Source organism: Oryzias latipes, chromosome 6 (genome assembly GCF_053564925.1).
Source record: "Oryzias latipes strain Hd-rR chromosome 6, Olatipes_Hd-rR_3.1".
NCBI classification, from domain to species: domain Eukaryota; kingdom Metazoa; phylum Chordata; class Actinopteri; order Beloniformes; family Adrianichthyidae; genus Oryzias; species Oryzias latipes.
This window is the reverse complement of record NC_136242.1, coordinates 23,094,771-23,115,406: the sequence shown is the minus strand read 5'-3', so window position 1 is coordinate 23,115,406 and position 20,636 is coordinate 23,094,771. Positions and strand designations below refer to the sequence as shown.

Here is a 20,636-nt window from a genome sequence, read left to right as displayed (position 1 = left end):
CATCTCTGTGATTGTGTGGGTTGTTACTTTAGATGCCTCTACTTTCTGCCACAGGTCAACACATGTACAGATCACTGCCCAGAATAATGGTATTGAAATGAAGTACAATTTAGATTATTATTGTTCAGCAAAATAAAAAAAAAAGAATGTGCTTTTGTCTGACATTTCCTGATGGACTAACCAGTTGGTAATTGAATTGTTTAGTTTTTGCTGCAAAATACTATGATTACCGTAATGTATTTCAATTAAAACCTTAAATGGCTCATTGGTCTTAAGAACCATTATTATAAAATATGACACACTGCCTGCTTTTGCTGCTGACAAAGAGTCTGTGTTTTCAGTGTTATTCCAGATGTTCAATTTGCTGCATGCAAATCCTTTTATAATAAAGCTTCTTATAGTGACTAATATAAATTCTTTAAATGTTTTATTTGTCTTACTTGTTCTTTTTTAGTATTGGAATGCCTACATCACATGTTTCACCATAAAACAATTTAAAACAGCTTGAACAACATCTGCAAATTGCTTTGTGGAGATTTATGCATTGACGGGTTTGCAAATGTGCAAAAGTGTTTTGTGTTCAATAAAGTATATAATAAATAGACTCATAACCCCAGTTGTAAAAGTAAAATATGTCCAACACAAAAGGCTTTCAGCTCTCATCTGTTTGCTTAGCTGTTAGACAGGACTAGTTAGAAAGAAAAAATAAAACAATATAGTTGATAATAAAGCATATAAAGGGAAGCCTATTTAACAATTTTTAAAATGTACACATATTTAAGGAAGTATTTTTGTACTTTTTCGTAGGATGCAACGTACCCAAAGATTTTAAAAGACCGGATGCACAAGTTGCACACATTGTTAGACAAGTTACATCCTCCATGCTGTGTAAAGCCTACCCTAGCTGACATGCAAATCTCTTCGTTGTCAATAACGTCAAAAACAGTTATTTTCATAACCAGGCTCAGCGCAGCTCTTTTTGTTTTTTTTAAAAGGCCATCTCCTGGACTTTCAAATTTTTACAGCATAACTTACAATCTCATTTATTTCAACGTGTGCTAAAGAAGACATTTTCTGGGTTGAAGCATTTCATTTCTCGAAGTTAAAAACAGCTGACATATTTAAATTTTAGCACATTTCCACTGATTCATAACTCAAAATAAAAATGACAAAACAACCAATGCAGGTGACTGCAGCCATGGGGCACAGAATAAAGTTAACAGGTGTTTTTGTCCAATCCACATTTTGTTCTATCCACATAAAGAAAAATGTTCAGAAAGGCCAGTAAAAAAGTTTACATGCCAGTTTCAGAATGATGGCTAATATTTCACCTTGCAGCATTATTTACCTGTATTCATTTAATAACAGCTTAAAAGTGGACCACCTACTGTAAGTGCAAACAACTGTTGCTCCTCAAAATATAGTTGGAGTGGGACTTAAAATAAAAGATAAACCAGGTGACCTACAACTTTAAAGGAAACATAAATATTAGGGGTCTTCATCACTTACAAAATACAGAATCCCTTGTAAGTTGATTTTCTTTCACTTTTGTTTGCCAATAATGGTTTATTTCTGTGGCAGCTGAACTTTTTCTATAAAAGTAAGATATAGATAACTCAAAGGTGTTGCAGAAATTCTGTCTGAATAATGTGTTAACTCTCTGTGCATCTATTGACTGCAGAATGTGTAGTTACAGGTCAAGTGTGATGGATCTGTGATAAAAACGACGTAAAAAAATTGCAAGGAAAAAAACAAAAACATTTTTTGCAATTACAAAATCCTAAATTCAAGCACAGATTCATGCACTGTTTTATTAGATGAACTGCAAAATCAAGGAGCTCTGCTTAATCTAATTGGTGTTGGCGTTTATGAAGGTGCCAGTAGAGACACAAAGCAGTACAGGGATCGAACTACTGGACATTATGTATAAGACAAAGCAAAGGCACCCGAAGAACTGAAGATTAATATGATGATATTCCTAATGCTATCTAACATAAATCACTTTACATCCTCATTCAATTCCCAATCATTTTAGCTGATAACCTGTCTCCTCCAGCTGTTCCACTTCAAAAAGGGACTGCAGTTCACATTAATATGCAAGACAGGATGCACATGTGGTGGACACTCCACGCAGTCACAATTGAGACTGTACCCCCATGCACACAAAAAGCCTTTTGCTTTTCAAGGAAAATTTGGCTAGAGCCTTTACCTTTACTGTTCAGATTTTCTCATTTTTTTCTTCCATATTTTAAGTTATTTTGTTTAATTCAAACCTAGATCTGTACTTATTATTTCTTTGAGGATTAAATCCAAAATCCACTTTGAACTAGGTTTTCCTGATTTTCCTACTTTGATTAAAAAATAAAAATAAAATTCAAGGTGCACAGAACAAAAATGAATGAAATGAAGTTGCTGAAACGTGGGAGACATAAAGTATTCTTCAGGTGTGTTAAACATGGATTTCACAGAGTACAGATTAGGTAATTATTCTTGAACAACACAGCATAAATGTGCTTTATTGATTTAATCAGAGTTTCAAAGTAAAGGTAAAAGTTTATCTTATATGGATTGTTTTCTGTTTTCAGGCTTGTTTTGCCTCTGTCACAGTCTCACCTGGTTTCACTTGCAGAACTGTCTTAATTCATAAAATGACCCTCAGTGTATTCAAGTGACTGGATTTTAGTTAATCCTCGTCAGGCTGTCTGTCATCCTTTTGTTGCACCCATATTTCATGTGTTTGTTGGATTCGTTTTTTCATTAAATTCTTGTCACCAAGCCTTGTCTGAATGCAGGATCCAACACCACCAATTCCTTTACTTTTGGCTTCAGGCCCACTCTTTTCTTCTACACAGTGGCCTGTAACTGCACGATGATGTGTAAATATAAATTTCAAGCAGGTTTTTACATGTAGCAATAATAAAGTAAAGCCTAGGCCTGTGGATTGTTCCTTTGGTGGCCATCTGATTTGATTCACTAATCAAGATCCACAGATTAAACTGGAATTCTTGCTAGATTATGTTTAAAATTGTGCTACTTGTATGTCTTTTTCATGCAAAATTAAAATGACATGTATTTAATCACCATCATTTAAACCTTTATTAGGAGGTCAGCATCAATAAAACATAATAGATAAAAAGAAAAAAGAATTAGAAAGAAAGAAATCTTAATAGTCACTTTAAACAATGTCACACTTAAAGGTTTTTTTATGTCAACTTCCTTCTTCATAAGCGTTTTGTTTCTATTGACAAATCCTAAAAATATTTTGACTTGCTTTATAAACCTAAAAAAATAGGGTTGAATCTAAATAAGTATAAGGAGTCCACAAATTATATTATTAAATGTATGTAAAAACATTTTTTGGACAAAAACTTAATTCAGTATTTTTTAAAGGCAAAAACATCTGTATAGCTCGAAAAGTTTTTTATTTTTTAAATGTAGTTTTAACCTATGAATTCATTCAGTCACACAAAGAAAAATGGGGAGCAGGAATGAAAGTTAACTAAAAAAAGGTTTTCTTTTTTATGTAAAGTAAATGTGTTTCACTGCAGCAAATGTAGAGGTATAGTTAGCTGGCATCAGCATTAGTGGCTCCAAGCATCACTCAGGCATGACCGTTCTGCAGGCATGCAGCAGCACTGGTGAAGAGATGCTTTCTTTACAGTCAATTCTCCAAAACATGCAGGAAAAAAGATTTCTTTAGAAAGCCAATAATTGAAAGTGGCGGACTGTTATAAAAGAAATGGAGGCAGGTAAAGATTTTCTAACCTTGAACCTCATAAAAATCATAAATAGAAAGCCAAAATTCAACCTTGAAGATAGTTGTGGCAGGAAATGGGTTGTTTTTGTCCAGCTTTTTGTACTGACTCTCCTGCTTCCTCTAACCACTTTGTTTTGTGGGCACAAGAATAAACCTGACACGTCTGGTTTAACACTATCACTAAATGATTATTAGATGGCCGTGAATGCACCTTCTTTAGGAAAAAGATCAATAGTTTCACTACAATATTTAACCTTTACAGTTATGTAAAGAGGAACACAGAAAATGTTTTCTGCCCCTCCTATTTACCATTGTTGCAGGGCACCAATCAATTACCACTGTATGATGTCATTCTGGTAGCCCTCCCCCATTTGCTGTTCACACAGGCTCCAGTTGCACACTGGCTGCTTTGTACAGAAAATCCAGTTTGATATTACTGTAATACTATTTCACTTTTTTGTTTGTGTCAAAATGTTATATTTTTTCTTGCAAAAATGATTATGTGCTGCAGTTGCGTCACATGTATTCAGAATCTGGATTCTCATGGAGCAGTGATTCGATTAGTGCTCCGCCTTGATAACACTGAATCATCTGGTCTCCATGTGAAATAGAATAATTGAATGAGGGAGAGTAGAAAAGGGAAGATGAAGGGCAGCATGAGCTCTTTGTTTTTTTTTCTTAAGTATTAGACGTATTAAATCATCATTGTGGCCCACAAACGGCCCTGTGGTTTATGGTCCACATAGGATCAAATGGAAATTGAAATGTGACATATTCTTATACAGTATGAAGCTTTTCTGCTTTTCTTTAAGGTCCAAAGCGCTTTACAGTCCTCAAAAGCAAACTTGACTTTGAGTCAAAACTAAACATGAAGAAGCTGCTTTCAGCTTCTATGCTTTATATTTCTGGAACAGACTTCTAGAAAGCCTTATACCAGCTGAAACACAGTTTATTAAAGTCCAGGTTAAAAAACATATGTTCCCAGTGACAAGTTTGGAGGCAAGTATTCATTTTTATTCAAAAGTTTACATCTGCACTTCTTTTTGATTTTCTTTACATTTTTATTTTATGATAAAAAGCATAAAATGAAAAGCATTTCACCTACTTCACTCTCAGTTTATCGTTGCATGTTGTTTATGTTTTTGCCAAAACCTTGCCAAAACAATGGTATACTGTATAAACAGGAGTCTTGCCATGTTTGTTAAAAAATGGCTCTACAATACTCAGTTGGGATTTATTTATTTAATCTATACCTATTTAAAGGAAGAAAATGAAGGAAATAAAATTCACAAAGTTTTTTTTTTGTTTTCATATTTGTATTTATTCAGAGAGAGAAAACAAACAAGGACAGTAGGAATAAACATTAACTATAACAAGACTTTTCTTTAATTGATGTAAAGTAAATGTGTTTCACTGAGGCAACTGTAGAGGTCTCGCTAGCTGACATCAGCATTAGTGGCTCCCAGCATCACTCAGGCATGACCGTTCTGCAGGAATGCAGCAGCATTGGTGAAGAGTTGCTTTCCTTATAAATCATAATTCTCCGCATAACAAAAAAAAAAAAAAAAAAAAAACTTTTCCTTGAGGAATGCAAAAATTTGAATAACCAGACTTATATAAAAGGAAAGGGAACAGGTTATCTAATTTCTAATATAAAACCTAAAAAAAAGAATATTTAGAAAGCAAAAGATCAGCCTTGAATATAGTTGTGGCAGGAAATCAGTTGTTTTTTCCAGCTTTCTATGCTGACTCTCCTGTTTTGTTTAACCACATTGTCTTTGTTTTGTGGGCACAAAAGTAAATCCAGTTTAACCTATTGATGCCTGAAATTACTTTCTACTATGAAAAAAACACAATTATGATTTTGCTTTTAAGAAGACACTAAATTAAGGTAAGTTTGGAGTAGAAATGGTTTGATGTGTATTTGCATCAAAAGGCTTAAAGGATTACGGTAACTATCACTGAATGATCAAGAGATGCCATGATTGTACTTTATTTATGACAAAAATCTGCAGTCTCTCCATCATTTTTACACAAGTGTGTACCGGTACACAGAAAATGTGTTCTGCCCCTCCTATTTACCATTGTTACAGGGCACTAATCAATTATCACTGTATGATCTCATTCTGGTAGCCCTCCCCCTTCCTGGTTCACACAGGCTCCAGTTGCACACTGGCTGCTTTGTACAGAAAATCTAGTCTGATATATTATTTCACTTTGGTGCTTGAGTCAAAATGTTATTCTATATTTTTTAAGAAGTCTTATATTTGGAAAAATGGTTATGTCTGGCAATTTACCTGTATTCAGAATCTGTTGGATCCCTCAAAGAGCAGTGATTCGATTATTGCTCTGCCTTGATAACACTGAATCATCTGGTCTCCATGCGAAATAGAAGAATAATTGAATAAGGGAGAGAAACAAAGAGACATGAAGGGAAGATGAAGGACAGCATGAGGTCTTTGTTTTCCTTAAGCCTTTTTAATATATAAACAATATCAGTGTTATTAAATAATTTATGTGGTCTGCATATAGCTTAAAGGGTTTTGTCGCACACAGATTCAGGTTGTATCATACCAAAAAAATAAAAAATCAATGAATAAAATGTTAAGAGATTTTATATGCATGCTGCTGTCACTAAAACTGTTACCCATCATTCCTTCACCTCGGACAGACTTCTAATTTACCTACTTTCTCTCTGTCTTGTCTGAGTGGACAAGCATACAGCTGGATGGCTTTGTTTGGCACTTTTTCTGAACAGCTTAAACCAAAAAAAAGTGAGGAGTGACAGTCACGTCCCATCAGAAGCCTTTCTAGCAGCACAGCGCTGCAAACTGTCATACAGAATACTGCATAAGTTGTTGCTTGTATTGTTTAAAATTAGACAGAAAAAAAAACTAAAACTTAAAAAAATAAAATCTGAACATAATTGTTTTCTCAACTGAGGTTAGGCTTTTCCATTGCAATGCTTACTTATTTACAAAGAATGCAGCTGCCTTTCCTTCCTATTTGATTCGGAACCTCCTATTTACCAGATGGAATATGTACAACAAGATGGAACATTTGCCTCCCAGGAGACAATTACACTTAAAGTTCATTTTCCAACATTACTGTTCCAAAACTAGCATTATATCTGCACTTTTGACCTACAACTAAAAAGTACTGCTCATCATCTGAATTGCACAGCCAACGGGTGAGATCTTTGCAAAAACACAACTGCAAGCAACATCATCTCCACAAACCAGAACCATGCTACGGTCTCGTTTACACCTCTCTCGTTTTAGAAAAGTATTGGTATTAATAGAATTATTCTGCCTCTGCAGTTCCTGAAATTACTGTTGGGGGATGATTTGAAGTATTCAGTCACATTGGAGTGTGATGGCTTTAATCTTACGGTCAATCAAGCGCATGCACGCCCTCACATAGCATCCAACTACACCTTCATTTATAATTAAGGGCTCAAGCTGGCATGTCAGCAGGAATGTAAATGCCATATCTCATGCAGATAAATTAGGGAGCTTGAAATGTCAACCCTGATCATCGTCTATTTACACGTTTAAAGAAAGTTTAACATAATAGTAAGAAGATTGCAACAGTTATGAAACAATATTCTTATAAATGGTGTTCTAACAGAAATGGTTATTATCAGCTCATGAAAAAATACCTCTAAAAATTAAACGTGCAGATTATTAATTACAAGCAGAGATTGTGAAACTGGTTTGAGGATTTTTAACTGATGTTAGAGAACAGTCTCCTTGCAGCACATGGGTGTAATAAATCAAAAGAAATATTTAAAACTGGTTATATCTTCAAAGGAACTTTTTGCACAGGTGCTTTTACATTTAAAAAAACATTGGTAATCATATTCAGTAAAAAGTAACATCAACTTTATCAGTCAGACTTCATCTTTGAATAAAAAGCTCCACGTTGAGTAAAATCCTCAACCAGCAATTTGTATCATACATTGCTAATAATTGTAAGTTTTGAAAGATTTGATTCATGTTACTAAAAACTTTTTTCCACTGTAATGTTAAAATATTCACTTGGTTATTTTTAATAAAAGCCTGTTCTTCTCATTTTCATTCCTGAGGGTTGGCTCTTCACAGACCCAGAGGGGGTCATGCATCGCTGGACTACCTGCTATCTCCACCTGTCATGGTTACTATGGCAATAAGGTAACCGGAGGTGAAACAGCAGTGTCGAGAGGAGTGCAAAAATTGATGGAGGACACGTGAAGTAAGGTGTGAAGGACAGGAAGAAAAAAACAAATAAATGACAAATAAAAGAAAGCCTCTATTGCAGAAATAAAAGCACTAATTGTAGTGGACTTCAGTCAGTTTTAGTTTGCTGTGTCTCTATATAAATGTCTTCAAGCATATCAGAAGCTGGACTTGTGGGAAGCAATAAAATCCCAGTTGCCTAAAATAAAAGTATTTCAACTTAAATGACTACTTTTGTCTAATTAAGTAAGATTATTACACCTTTATTTAAATGCTTTTGAATTTTTTGATTGCAAGAAGTGGTTCAGCATGTCTCACAAGGCACCTGTCTGAAAGTAAACATGAAACAGCAGTTTTGCATCAACTATGATGTGTTTGAGACTTTGCAACGGGGATGTAAGCCTTGTAGTTAGTAACAAAGAGGAGGTACAAACATCACTGTCCTTTACTATGAGAAGATAATGTTGCTTTTGTTGATGTCAATTTGTTTGTCATGCGGCAATAACAGTGTAATGTGCTTATTTAAGAGAAAAGAAACTAATAGTTAAATGTGGCATTATATGTATATTTGTGTGGGACTCACCATGAGCAAACACACTGCTGATTCAGGGATGAGTTGCACAGCCATAACAGGATCCTCTTATAGGTGTGCTTAAAGAAAACGTGTCTGGTCTTCTTTTTTCTTTTTCCAGTTTTATATTCACTCGAGAAGCAAACTCACATCTGTCCAGTTGACTCCCCAAACCCTTTAGCTGGTGTTCCCTATTGGTGTCTTTACGACCCAATTCCCTCTGTCTGCCAGTCTGGGCTTTAGAGTCTTTGGTCTCTTGGGTCCATTTGTAATTCCACAGTCTCTTGAGAACACAGGATGTCCGAATCTCTGCAGCCTTTCACATTGCTCAAAGAAAAAAACAGTCCTGTGTTATATCCAGGTTTTTTTTTCCTTTATATTTGAGCAAAATAAAACTCTTTTCTCCTCCTTTCCCTTTAAAAAAGAAACCACTTGTGGACTTGGGACCCCCACCCTCCTCAAACCCCTGTGATCTGGTTGCCTCTCGCTCAATACTCCGTCTGTTGCTGCCTTCTGCCAGTCTTTTTAGTCTATCTTCACAAACACAAAGCACATGCAGGTTTAAACAACATCCATCAGTCAAAAAGCCGCCCTCAGAATTTTTTCTTTCGCTCCTCAAGGGGATGCAGGTAATCTGTATGAGGGATGCTCCCCAATTCAATTGTCCCACTGTGGTTAAAGATTGGAATTCATCACAGCTCCCCTGTCAAAGACGGAGCCCAGAGACCTTTCCTTCTCCTTAATCCCCAGCCTTGTGCATCCTCAACAAAACACACCAACAAGGAAAATAAAGGAGACTAAAAAATGCTTTTTCAGATGGCAGAGGATGTGGAAAAAGGATGAGAGAGATGTGGTGCAGCGAGCAGCCACGGGTGAATGAGGTCCTCACTGAACTGAGAGTAAATGAGGGTGGGGAAGTGGGAGGGGGCACGGGAAATGCAGAGAGAAAGAGCAGACCGCGCCTATTGATGTCGGCTGAAGCTGCAGAATAGAGCTGGTTGTAAAAACAGTGATCACCTCATCTAATGTGGAAGACAAAAATCTTTATCTGAAAATATAATCTGAAAATGAGGCACTGGTTTGGATTACCTTCTAGTACCATCTTAAAGCCCCACTCTGATCATCCTTTGATCTATTTTCACAGTGTTCCCAGTGGTCTTTTAATTATTGTTGGGCTGTTTTTAGGCACACTAAAGAGAAACCTGGACACTAGGACATAGTTTCTGCACAGCAACAATAATTTATTAGATATTTCCCTCTGAGTTGTGGGTGGCACTTTTGCTGCAGAGTAACTCCGCCCTCACTTCCCAACATCCATCTGTTTACACTCTTGCCTAACATTACTGTTTAAAAAAAAAAGGGTAAACAATATTAAAGCTATCCAGCCATATTTTGGAGCCATGTTCCAGCTCAGAAGTGTAAAATGAAGACGTTCATGGATCTAGATAGCAAAAAAAGCTCTTTTTCTGACAGCATTTTTTTATGTCCTCCCGATTCACAATGTTTTGAATGACGAAATCCACAGAATATAATTTTAAGATCAATTTTCATTACATATTTCCTCAATCAGAAAAATGCCACAAAAACATGTTAAAATCACCAAAAACAGCATCTTCATTGGAGTGGGTCTTTATGTATTTTTTTTTTTTCAGATACTTTATTTATCCCTCAATGGGGAAATTCTTCTCTGCATTTGACGCATCCCCTGGGGGAGCGGTGAGCTGCAGCTAAACTGCGCTCGGGAAGCGGTACTGTTAAGGGTCTTGCCTAAGGACCCCCACTGAGTGATGTTAATTGCCCCCAGTACCATTGTTTCTTCCCCTCTGGGTATCGATTCCTGCATGGTGGCCTCTCACCTTACCAACCGAGCTACTCAGCCGCAATTTTTATTTGTATTTGTAACCTGTAATGAAAATAGGATGCAATTCTGTAAAATAATCCACCAATATCTGTCATGTTAAACATCATAGCTATTGGGAATGTCTCCACTCGGGCCAAACCTACAGTCTCCACCCGGGCCAGATATGCCAATGTCAACACCAAACACACCTAACTCAACTCATTCATCACTGGAAAAACTTACACCTGCATCTTTGTTTGGTCTGATTCCACTCCAGCTCCAGAAACCAAGCCAAAGACACAACTGGTATGGACTGATATTGAATTAAGAATCTATTTTATGTTGAATGCTGGTTATTGGTTATAATTTGAATGTCATGAGCATTTTGATGTTTGACATGTTAAGTTTTGAAATGTTAAATGGAAATTCTGGTTTATGTCTTTTAAGGTTTTCAACCTATCACCTTCATCTAAAATCAGAGAGCTACTTGCCGAAATAAATGGTAAATGGCGTATACTTATATAGCGTCTTTCTTCCTACAAGGACAAAGCGCTTTACAGTCACAGACCCATTCACCCAGTCACACACACATTCACTCACACATTCAGACACTGGTGGCGGCTCCGCTGCCAAACACAGGCACCCGCCTACCACCAGAGGCATGGTGGGGTTCAGTGTCTTGCCCAATGACACTTCGACTCATGGGCGTGCAAGGTGGGAATCGAACCTGCAATCTTACGATCATGGGTCAACCGCCCTACCGCTGCACCACGGCCGCCCACATATATAAATACAAATAAATACAAAGGCAAAGCAAAGTAGATGTGTGATTGAGTTGTTTCCATGTCCTTTGGAGAACATGGTCTATCGAGTCAGACAGGAGCTGGGGGTGACCAAAAGATTCGACAATATCATCTTTTCTGTAAATTAGATCAATGTAATATGAAGATAACCCTTTTTCCTTAGAATTATAGAGGAGTCCTTTGGTAAAGATGTCTAAGTACCTAGTACATGTTTTAATACCAACTTGGAAAGGAAACAGTCTGTTTGCATGAGGAAACCCTGAAAATTTGTGAAGTTTAAGGGGTGGAACGATTTTAACGATATATATATATATATATATATATATATTAGTAAATGTTTGTTAGTTATGTTTATTAGTAACATTATTATTTATGTACTGATGATTAAAAACTACACAGTAAGATTACACAAAGATACTTTTGTGTTAACATATGAAACGTTTTATTACAAAGACAGAAAGCAGCAACCATCGTATGTCATGCTCTGCTGTAAACCGTGCAATGGGGGGAGCATCATGACGTTTCAAAGGCGCTGATGGCTCCGTATGAAGCGCGTGCCTCGGACAAAACAGCTTCCTTGTGAGCTTGTATTTATCAGGCGAGAACTGCAGAGCTGATAGCAGGAGGAGACACGCGGGGCGGCTTCAATAAACACTCCGCTTGCGCGGAGCGGTCTTCTGCCGGGAACTTGACGTGACGCGGGCAGAGAGCAACTTTCTGATGACAGAGTTTGCGCTCAGTTTTTTTTTTATTTAAGTAAACTTTATTGAAGATATACAGGATACAAATTCAAGTCAATTTTAAGTACAAAGATAAAAAAGAGTGACAAAATGTGCCAGGGGAACTTAAAGAACAAAGGAGAAAAAACAATTATAAACAAGAGCAGAAAAAGCAGTGAGTTGCTATTCTATACATTTAAAAAAGTTTGCGCTCAGTGAATTTAAACACACGTCTGCAGGGACGTATCCATCAGAGGATGTTCAATTGGCCGTTCTGTATGTCAATCAAGTCCCGTACTACTCCGTGAGGATTTTGATTGGCTGGTGGATTTTTAAGAAGTACTTTTTTTTATCTTCTCTGTCCCGCGATCTACCCTCATGTCCTTGACGATCGACCGGTCGATCGCGATCAACGTAATGAGCACCCCTGCTCTATAGGTTATGGTTGTCAGTACAAGTCATGCATGTAGTGTGAAAAGTAGACTAACTCTATCTTTTGGACTAGTCGATTGGTGGAAATGTTTAGTTTTTGCTGCAAAAGATGGTGATTGACAAATTTTAGGTCACAGCTGAAAATGGCTGATTGTTATTCTAGAAGGAATATCATTAAATAGAACACAGATTAAATTTAAGTATCAGCAGGAGCAGACAAAAACAGAACATCAACAGAACATCCGTTTTAAAAAAGTCAGATAGAAACAGAAATAGGCATCAGAAGAATTTGAATAGTGAACAAAAACGTTTTGCACTTTTGCCACTGGTTAAAAGGTATCTGAAAAACATAAAGCTAAAAAACTTGTTTTTTTTTTTTAATTTGCAACTCAGAATGTATGTCATCAGATGGTTGTGTGTTCATATCTAACAATTTTTAAGGACATTTTAAAGAACTTGCAAACAAATTCATCTTTACACTCATGTACATCGTATTTTTTTTTAATGAAAATTATTTGTTTTTGTGAAAAACTGTGCCATCCATTAGCAAATCTGATACCATAATATACCTTTGCAATTACTTTTTAAAAATCCCCAAAAATACATTTTGGAAAGGATTTTTGAAAATTTCCTAGCATTCAACGCAACCCAAGATTTTACAAGAACATTGGATCCACCAATTTATTGTCCTTAGGTACCCTGTGAGGCGGTCCAATGGTGTAAGTTAGTGTAAGTGAGACTATTAAGGTCACAGTTAAAATATTGCCATGAAAGGAAAGGGAGAGGTGGTGACGACATCTCACAGGGGAGAGATAGCATCGATGCAGAATTTCAGTCAGCCTGGAAATTCAGTTGATCGGACTTAACTCTTGTATTGACTTAGCTTCACTCCGTGACCTAAACCACTCATTTTCTAGTGGTGAGAGGGTAACACTTTTTTATTTTTTATTTTTCAGGTTTCACTGAAGAAGGCAACAGAAATACAAATATCGGTACATGAATAATGAAGCAAAACAGTCTACACAATGGAGTGGCGTCAGTTTAAACAAATAAAGAAATGTTCTCAAAACTACCATTTTCTGCTCCTCCCTTCGATAGAATAGTTTACCTTTTTTATGACATAGTCAAAGCGTAAATGTGCATCAAAACACCTTATACCAAGGTCAGGGTGAATACTCGATTCTGATTGGCTGCTAGGTGTGCATCAAAACCTTATAACTGCACAGTGAAAAAAGAACTTCCGGTCAGCTAGCTAAAATGTTTTGTATCACTGCGCCGGCTTCTTTAAAACAACCTTTTGCTTCATCATTTGGACAAAAACAAGCAGCAAGAGGTGAACTTTCTCTCTGAACTGATGCTGTCTTCAACCCATCGGGACGATCAGCATATATATATTGCAGAATCTTGACTGCAGTGGTGGTGCAGCGCGACCCAGACTATGTGTCACGCCGCATCACGTTACACATAGTCCGCTTTTTGTGAGAAAAGCGATCCAAATCGGAAAAAATCATGAATTAAGGACTAAAAGGTGGGTGGTGACCATGGTATAAGCGGGTTAATGGCCTTTGAAGTGTGCGTTTATTACTTTTTAACGCACAAAGTGGAAGCAACCGTCCTCCGCTTTCAGGCTTCCAAGGCATGCGTTAAAAAGTAATAGTGCACACTTTGTCGGCCATTAACCCTTACTTTTCCTGTCTGAAAAATTTGATTTGGATGTATTCAATTCTACCACCTTCACATTTTTATCACTAGATGTGACAAACCCTTCAATTAGTGCTGCTATTGGCATCCAATGATAAAAAAATCAAACAGTTGTCTGGTCAAATGTTCATATTATTAAAGATTATTCCTTCCCTATTAGACAGTGTTGAAAACAAATCCATGTCTAACTGAAATGGATAAAATACTTTGGTTGTCTCTCTTAAAACGGCGTCAGTACTGAAACAATTGATTGAAAATCATCTCAAACAATTTAGACACTTTTTTTTCCAGAAAACAATTTGATTCCAAAGAAAAATTATATGATACATCTCCCTTCTTAGATTATTTCTCAAACTAAATGCATGCAATTATCTTCTGAACTATAATCCACTTCTAGAATCTTGTCATATTCAAATGTGCTCAGAGCGATTTTACTACATGAGAAAGAGTTAGGTGGTTAGACTGCATCTCAAGTAACCCTAACACCACTTCATTAAGTGTGTTTCACATTCTGAAAAATTCATTCCTCTTTCAGGTTTTTCACCTAAACCTAAAAAAGGGGGCGCTGTCTTTATCTGTTCATATTCTGCTGGACAGTTTTCTGACAGCACCTCTGATCCACTAGAGTTGATACTTGGTGAGTCAAAACAATTGAACTGAGAAATGAACAGAGAAAAAAAAATGTTTGAATTTTTTGGGGGTTGTTGGAATGGTTTAATGTTGAAAGATTTTAGTGGGGTTTCAGGAACAAAGCTTTCATAACATATGTATAAATTTAACAACTCTGTCTTGTTCTTTAAGGCTTCTGTCGCCCTTAAAAATGGAGCAGAAATTTTATAATGACGCCTTTGGCGAATGGAAACTTGTTGGTGAAGGAGGGTTTGGTAGTGTCTACAAAGTCAAAGCAGTCAACATGGGACACGATGTGGCCATCAAGTTGTTGAGCGGAGGGTAAATTTACATTATTCCAAATATGTTTTGTATGGTGCAAGCTCATACGAAGGGCAGATTTTAATATTAAGATGATTAATATTATTATTATCTTCCCTCCAAATTGTGGGGCAGTAGTAGATTTTGATGGCCTTTCACTGCTGCTGCACTTTGTTTATTCTTTTGTTATTTTTTGATTGCAAACAATGAAATAAAAAAATGAACAAACACACAAACACTTTACTGTGTTTTTCCAGAAAATACATTCATGAGGATTTGACGCAGGAGGCTAATTAGCTTAATTTGTTGTCCTGCAACTTTGTGCTGTCAATATATGGAATGTATCATGGAAACCCACCTTTTAAAGACGAAGAAAAACAAACATTAACACAACAAAGAATGCAAACAGGAATGGTGATGGAGTTCATGAAGCGTGGATCTATTGACACTCTTTGGAAAGAGTTTGGAAAGAGAGAAAAAAAAAACGGTCCTCCACCGTTTCCACTGGCCTGCCGTTTGATCCATGAAGTGGCTCTGGGAATGAGTTTCCTCCATTCTCTGGGTATTCTGCACCGTGACTTAAAACCACAGAATGTAATGCTGTCTGATGAACTTCACGCCAAGGTAAAATGCCTTAGATTATTAATGATTATACTTTGTAGAACTATGATGTAAAATATTTCATGTGTCATTTTGTAGCTGGCAGACTTTGGTCTGTGCACAGTGTCTACTTCTTATGCATGCCCCAAGGGAGGACAAGCAAAAGAAGCAGAAAACCAAGGCGGGACAGGAACAGCTAAGTAAATGCCACCAGAAGCTTTTGATCTAAACTATAAACCTAGTCGCTTTTTTGACGTGTACAGGTACATATTGCAGATTTATATTTTCCATAAATTATTCAGCGCTTTTTTTCTCAATTTAACAATTCAATACAATACTGATAGTCAAAGACTCACAAGTATATATTTTTGTTTATCAGCTTTGCTATACTTGTCTGGTCTATCCTTTCTGGAGAAGAACCTTATGGAGGTAAAACACATGAAATAAAATTTTTTGAGAATTGTTCATTTCCAGGACTGTTCTTTATTAAAATAACAACCTGCTTCTATTGTAAAATTGTACAACCAGGCTGACCATCACTTATACAAATGGCATAGATGTGTCCCTGTATGTTTTAATCTCTGCTTCTGTGCTTATTGTTTGGTGACAAAGCTGCTTCCCCTTAACTCATCGAAAGCAAAGTTCCTGAAGGTCAAAGACCTAATCTTGATGAGTTATCAAAGAAAGAGGAAGAGGGAATGAAAGATTTGCTGGAACACATGCAAAAGTGCTCGGAAGGAGATAAAACAAAGAGGCCAATATTTCAGGGTACGTGTTCCTCTTAAGAACAAGCAAAATTAGAGTTAGACATTAAAGTCGTAGTTAAAGTCCCATTAGTTGTCACGCACCTAGGTGTGTGTCACTTTTTCTCCACATTTGACCCATCCCCTGGGAGAATGGGGAGCTATAACTACTGCCGCAATTGGAAACCATTTGGAGGTTTAACCTTCCAATCCAACTCCTTACGCTGAGTGTTATGCAGGGGGGCACTAGGTCCCCTATTTATAGTCTTTGGCATGACTTTGGGAAAACAAATATTTTCTGCCCAAAACAAGACTAAAAATTTGAGATTTTTTGATAAATATGTAATACTTGTTTAACAGACATTTCTGGTTTTCTATTGTTTGAAATTGATTTGATTTAGATTGCATTGGCTACACTGAGAAGGTGTTCAAAAAGCATGAGCGACAAATCAACACTGTGGTCTTTCATGGCTTGGAAAAACTGGTAAGAAGAAACGTGTTTCACTTTTTTAAACTGTCTGAGAACCTGTTATTTATTTTTCTTATCACATATTTCTCTTCCAGGACTGGGGTGTCAGTACCAATGAATCTAAGCCTGCTCTACAGGGTAACAAACCAGTTTGCTTTTTTTTTTTAAATTTGCATTGCTCAACATGTCTTCCTAAACTTTGAAAGTGCACATTGATCCATATTGTCCACAGAAATAACTTAGTCACCTATTTTCTTGGCCTTTCACTGTTAGAGAAGCAACTTTGTATGTTTTGCTTGTGCATTTAAAAATAACCTCAATATGATTTTCTTTTTTCAGGTGACTAAGTGCAGTGAAACTCTGAATATTCTGGAGATATGAACAAAAAGTCTTGAGCTCTTCTAACTTTTTCCTCTGTTAACACAAGTCTTTCCATCTGTTTAATAAATTTTCTTTTTTCCATTTGTGAATAATTTACTGTGATGTCATAGTGTGATCTTCAAGAAGTTTTCACACGGTCCAAATGTGAGGATTTGTAATGTGTCCAAAACAAATACAAGTGACGACATGAAAGCAAACATTATTCCTTCCACAATGAAATTAAATTGACGTATGGATTTCAGGTTGTCCAACACTTCATTTGCAATGTAAACTTTTTTTTTTATCTTAAATCCTAAACAGGGGTTTGTAAATATGTACCGGTACAAACTCTGGCATACTGGAGACAGTCAAACTGTGCTCACATGAACTCTGTACCTTGGTATTGATACTATTAATACTCAGATAGATCCACCCATCCATACCTTTTGATGTATAACGTGGTTAAAAAATAAAGCCATGATAACTGATATCTTAGCCTCCGTAATCTAACATTACTAAAATTTATACTACCAGTCTAAGATAGCAATGATCGAGTGGGCCAGATATAATTACTTGGTACGCGGCTTAGACACGTGCACTAGCAAAACCAGGAGAAATAGCCACTCCCATAACTGCATGAACGCCATACATAGACTCTCCCAGAACACGGGACACTTGGCGTTTTATTTCTCATTTAAGACTTTCCTTGAAATCATTAATGCCAGAACAAGCAGCAATAAACAAAATATCATCCTTATTACATAAGTCCAGTTTAACATGGCTGGGGTGATCAGCACAGTCTTTTAAATCAAAAATTATGTGTGCATGAGAAGATGTTACATACAATACAATTTTCATTCCAGACGAGTCCCCAATTATGTACTGTCCACAAAAGTGTAGGTCTCGGGCTGGATGGGACAGTGACATAAGAAACACTATTGATTAAAGCTCTAATGTGACAAAAATGGAGCAAGGGAGGTATGGGCACCAAAGTTGGGCCAAATGAATACCATAGATAGACAAAACATGGCTCAGACTTAAACTGTTAAAAAGGTCTTCAGTGAAGTTAGAAGACTTTTAGTTTGTGTCATATATAAAAAGACTTTGACTGCAAAGCACTTTATCAAATAAATGTTATATTACCACATGTATGCAGGTGTATGCTGTGTTATATTTAGTCTACCAAGCAACTTGCAGAATTTTTAAATGATTGCTTTGACACAAAAAGCCTTTTCAGTATTTTTTGTAAAACATTTCCATATTACTTTAAACAATAAATCAATGTAATCAAATATAAGAAATGTCCGATTCATCATTTGACTTTAAATGATCTGAATTTCAAACGATAAACATTTGATTAAATGGATTTATCCTTATTTTAAACAACATATTTATGCATGTCTTTTATAGGATGTTGTTCAATGTGAAGTGGAAATAATGAAATAGATTTTATTTTTTGTCAAAATTTAACATATATGCGTAACAAGTCTTGTCTGGTCTTTGAGTAAGCCCTGGCTGCAGCCTGCAGAATTGCTCAATATAGTGGAATGCTGGAACGCTGAGGGTCAGCAATATTGTTTGACATAAGCCACAAAAAAAACAAAAAAAACACAATCAATGCCCACCGTCACACAAACACACAGTCACTACTGGGATTAAACTAGAATGCTTTTCGGTTTTCCAACATTTTTTTTAACCTCATCATACCTTGAGACTTTATGTAAAAAAAGGTTGTTGTGCATGTTTTTCCATGAGGCAGTGACAAAGTAATAAAAACTCTGCAGGAACAAATGCATCACAGCTTTGATGTAGATTTCATTCAGATGGCAAAACCATATCCAATGCATCCACTTGAATTCCTTCATTGTATGTCAAAACATAACTTCTACAACAGTCCGGTTTCTCTTTCAGTTCTCAAACAGGTTTCCATACCATACCCTGAGGCTACACAAGTGACCTGTAAAAAAAGGTATAGAGCAAGTTTTCCACGCAGAAGTAATTTAATAATGAAAAAAATGGAGTCAAAGCTGGGCTGTGATTTTCATGTAGATGTCACGAGTATCTCCAATCTCTGCATGCAATAAAAAAAACCTTTGTTTTAGACTAATGCTTTCTGAAAGAATTAATCAGTTGTTGATAGAAATGCGCAAAAGATTGTGTTTTAGGTAACAACTTTTTTTTTATTTTAGGTAACAACCGAGAGAAAGGTGTCTGCAGGAGCAGAAAAAACCAGAACCTGAATGGGTTCAGGATGATCATATCACAAAGTACATGCAAATAGAAGCGAAGGAAGCATTAGAAGAATTTGAAGTCTGCTCTCAACAGAATGAAACTTTTTTCCCTGCCATTTATTATCAGAAGGAGTTTGTTCACCAGGAGGTTTAACAGTTTTTAAGGAATTGAATTTCATTTGACTTAGTGAGATATTGTGATGTCAGAAAGGCCCAAGAGCACATGAGCAATGTCCCTGCTTTGACCCGCCCAGGGTGCACAAGATAGCACATTGCTGCGTTGCCTGCACAGGTTTTAAGTGGGTCCAAGGCTGGATTTTTGTTGTTGGCCGCTGAAGGAATTTATTTTTTGTGGTTCTCATTTCTCCTAGGCTTTTATCTTATCTTTATTTCATTGAAGGTTTCCTTCAGGTTTACTGTGTGTGGTTCCTTTGAAATTTCAAAGGGGCTTCCTGAACATTGCATATGTAAAGAGGTTGTGATGCTGGAGCTCCAATCTCAACCCCCTGCAGGAGAAAACGGTCTTTGATCTTCTGAGGCCATTTGGTTGTAGGTCTGACTTGGATCATAAATCAATCATCTCTGAGACTGATTTCCATCCCTGGGAATCGCCACAGGCATCTGCTCCCGTGTGGGGAACAAAGGTGTATTGTCTACTGTATGTTAAGAAGAACCGGCCACATGGGGGGGGGGCACCTAGGGAGCCATTTGGTTGCGGGACCATGTCAGTCTGGGAGGTGACTTCAGACGCGGGGAACGGATGCTGACTCCTAATATGGACTGACAGAAGTAGGCAGTCTCCCTGCCAGCCAATCCGAGCGTCCAGAGGAGGAGTCTGGACGCCATGTTGTTTTACGAAGGAGGAGGCTGAAACCGAGATGTTAAAACAGCTGGACGGAGGAACTTTCGTTGTTCCCAACAGGCTGACACGTTAAGACGTTTGTAATTCGGCGCTGTGTAAGCTCTGAAACTTTGGGAACCCAGATGATCTGTTTTATTTTGTTTTACTCTGTTTTTAGAAATATTGTTAGGGAATAAATTTGTTAAACTTAATCCGGTCGAATCCCGTGGTTTTCTCCTTCTCGACTTTTTTGAACATGCAACAAGGAAAGTATTCTCAAAGCGACAGATTATATTTTCCACACCGCACGTATTTAGATTTAAACTTAAAGTTAAAGTCCCATTAGCTGATACGCACCTAGGTGTGTGAAATGTGTTCTCCACATTTGATCCATTCTCTGCAGTGACGTGCGGTGAGGTTAA

General features: G+C 36.8%; 1 protein-coding gene and 1 long non-coding RNA gene across 2 annotated transcripts in view; one reads left to right on the top strand and one right to left on the bottom strand.

Annotated features, from left to right (window-relative positions):
* frmd4a (FERM domain containing 4A) overlaps window positions 1-8,803 on the bottom strand; it is a 101,318-nt gene extending 92,515 nt beyond the window's left edge. Inside the window, exon 1 of the mRNA XM_078949379.1 lies at window positions 8,558-8,803. Coding sequence (XP_078805505.1) covers window positions 8,558-8,602 — 45 coding nt within the window. The 5' untranslated portion in view covers window positions 8,603-8,803. The remainder of the gene's footprint in view (window positions 1-8,557) is intronic.
* A 2,740-nt stretch (window positions 8,804-11,543) lies between these two features.
* Window positions 11,544-15,840, top strand: LOC144992511 (uncharacterized). The gene is made up of 3 exons (XR_013656554.1): window positions 11,544-14,677; window positions 14,842-14,991; window positions 15,228-15,840. It is a non-coding gene; the product is annotated as an uncharacterized LOC144992511 (long non-coding RNA).
* Window positions 15,841-20,636: the final 4,796 nt, after the last annotated feature.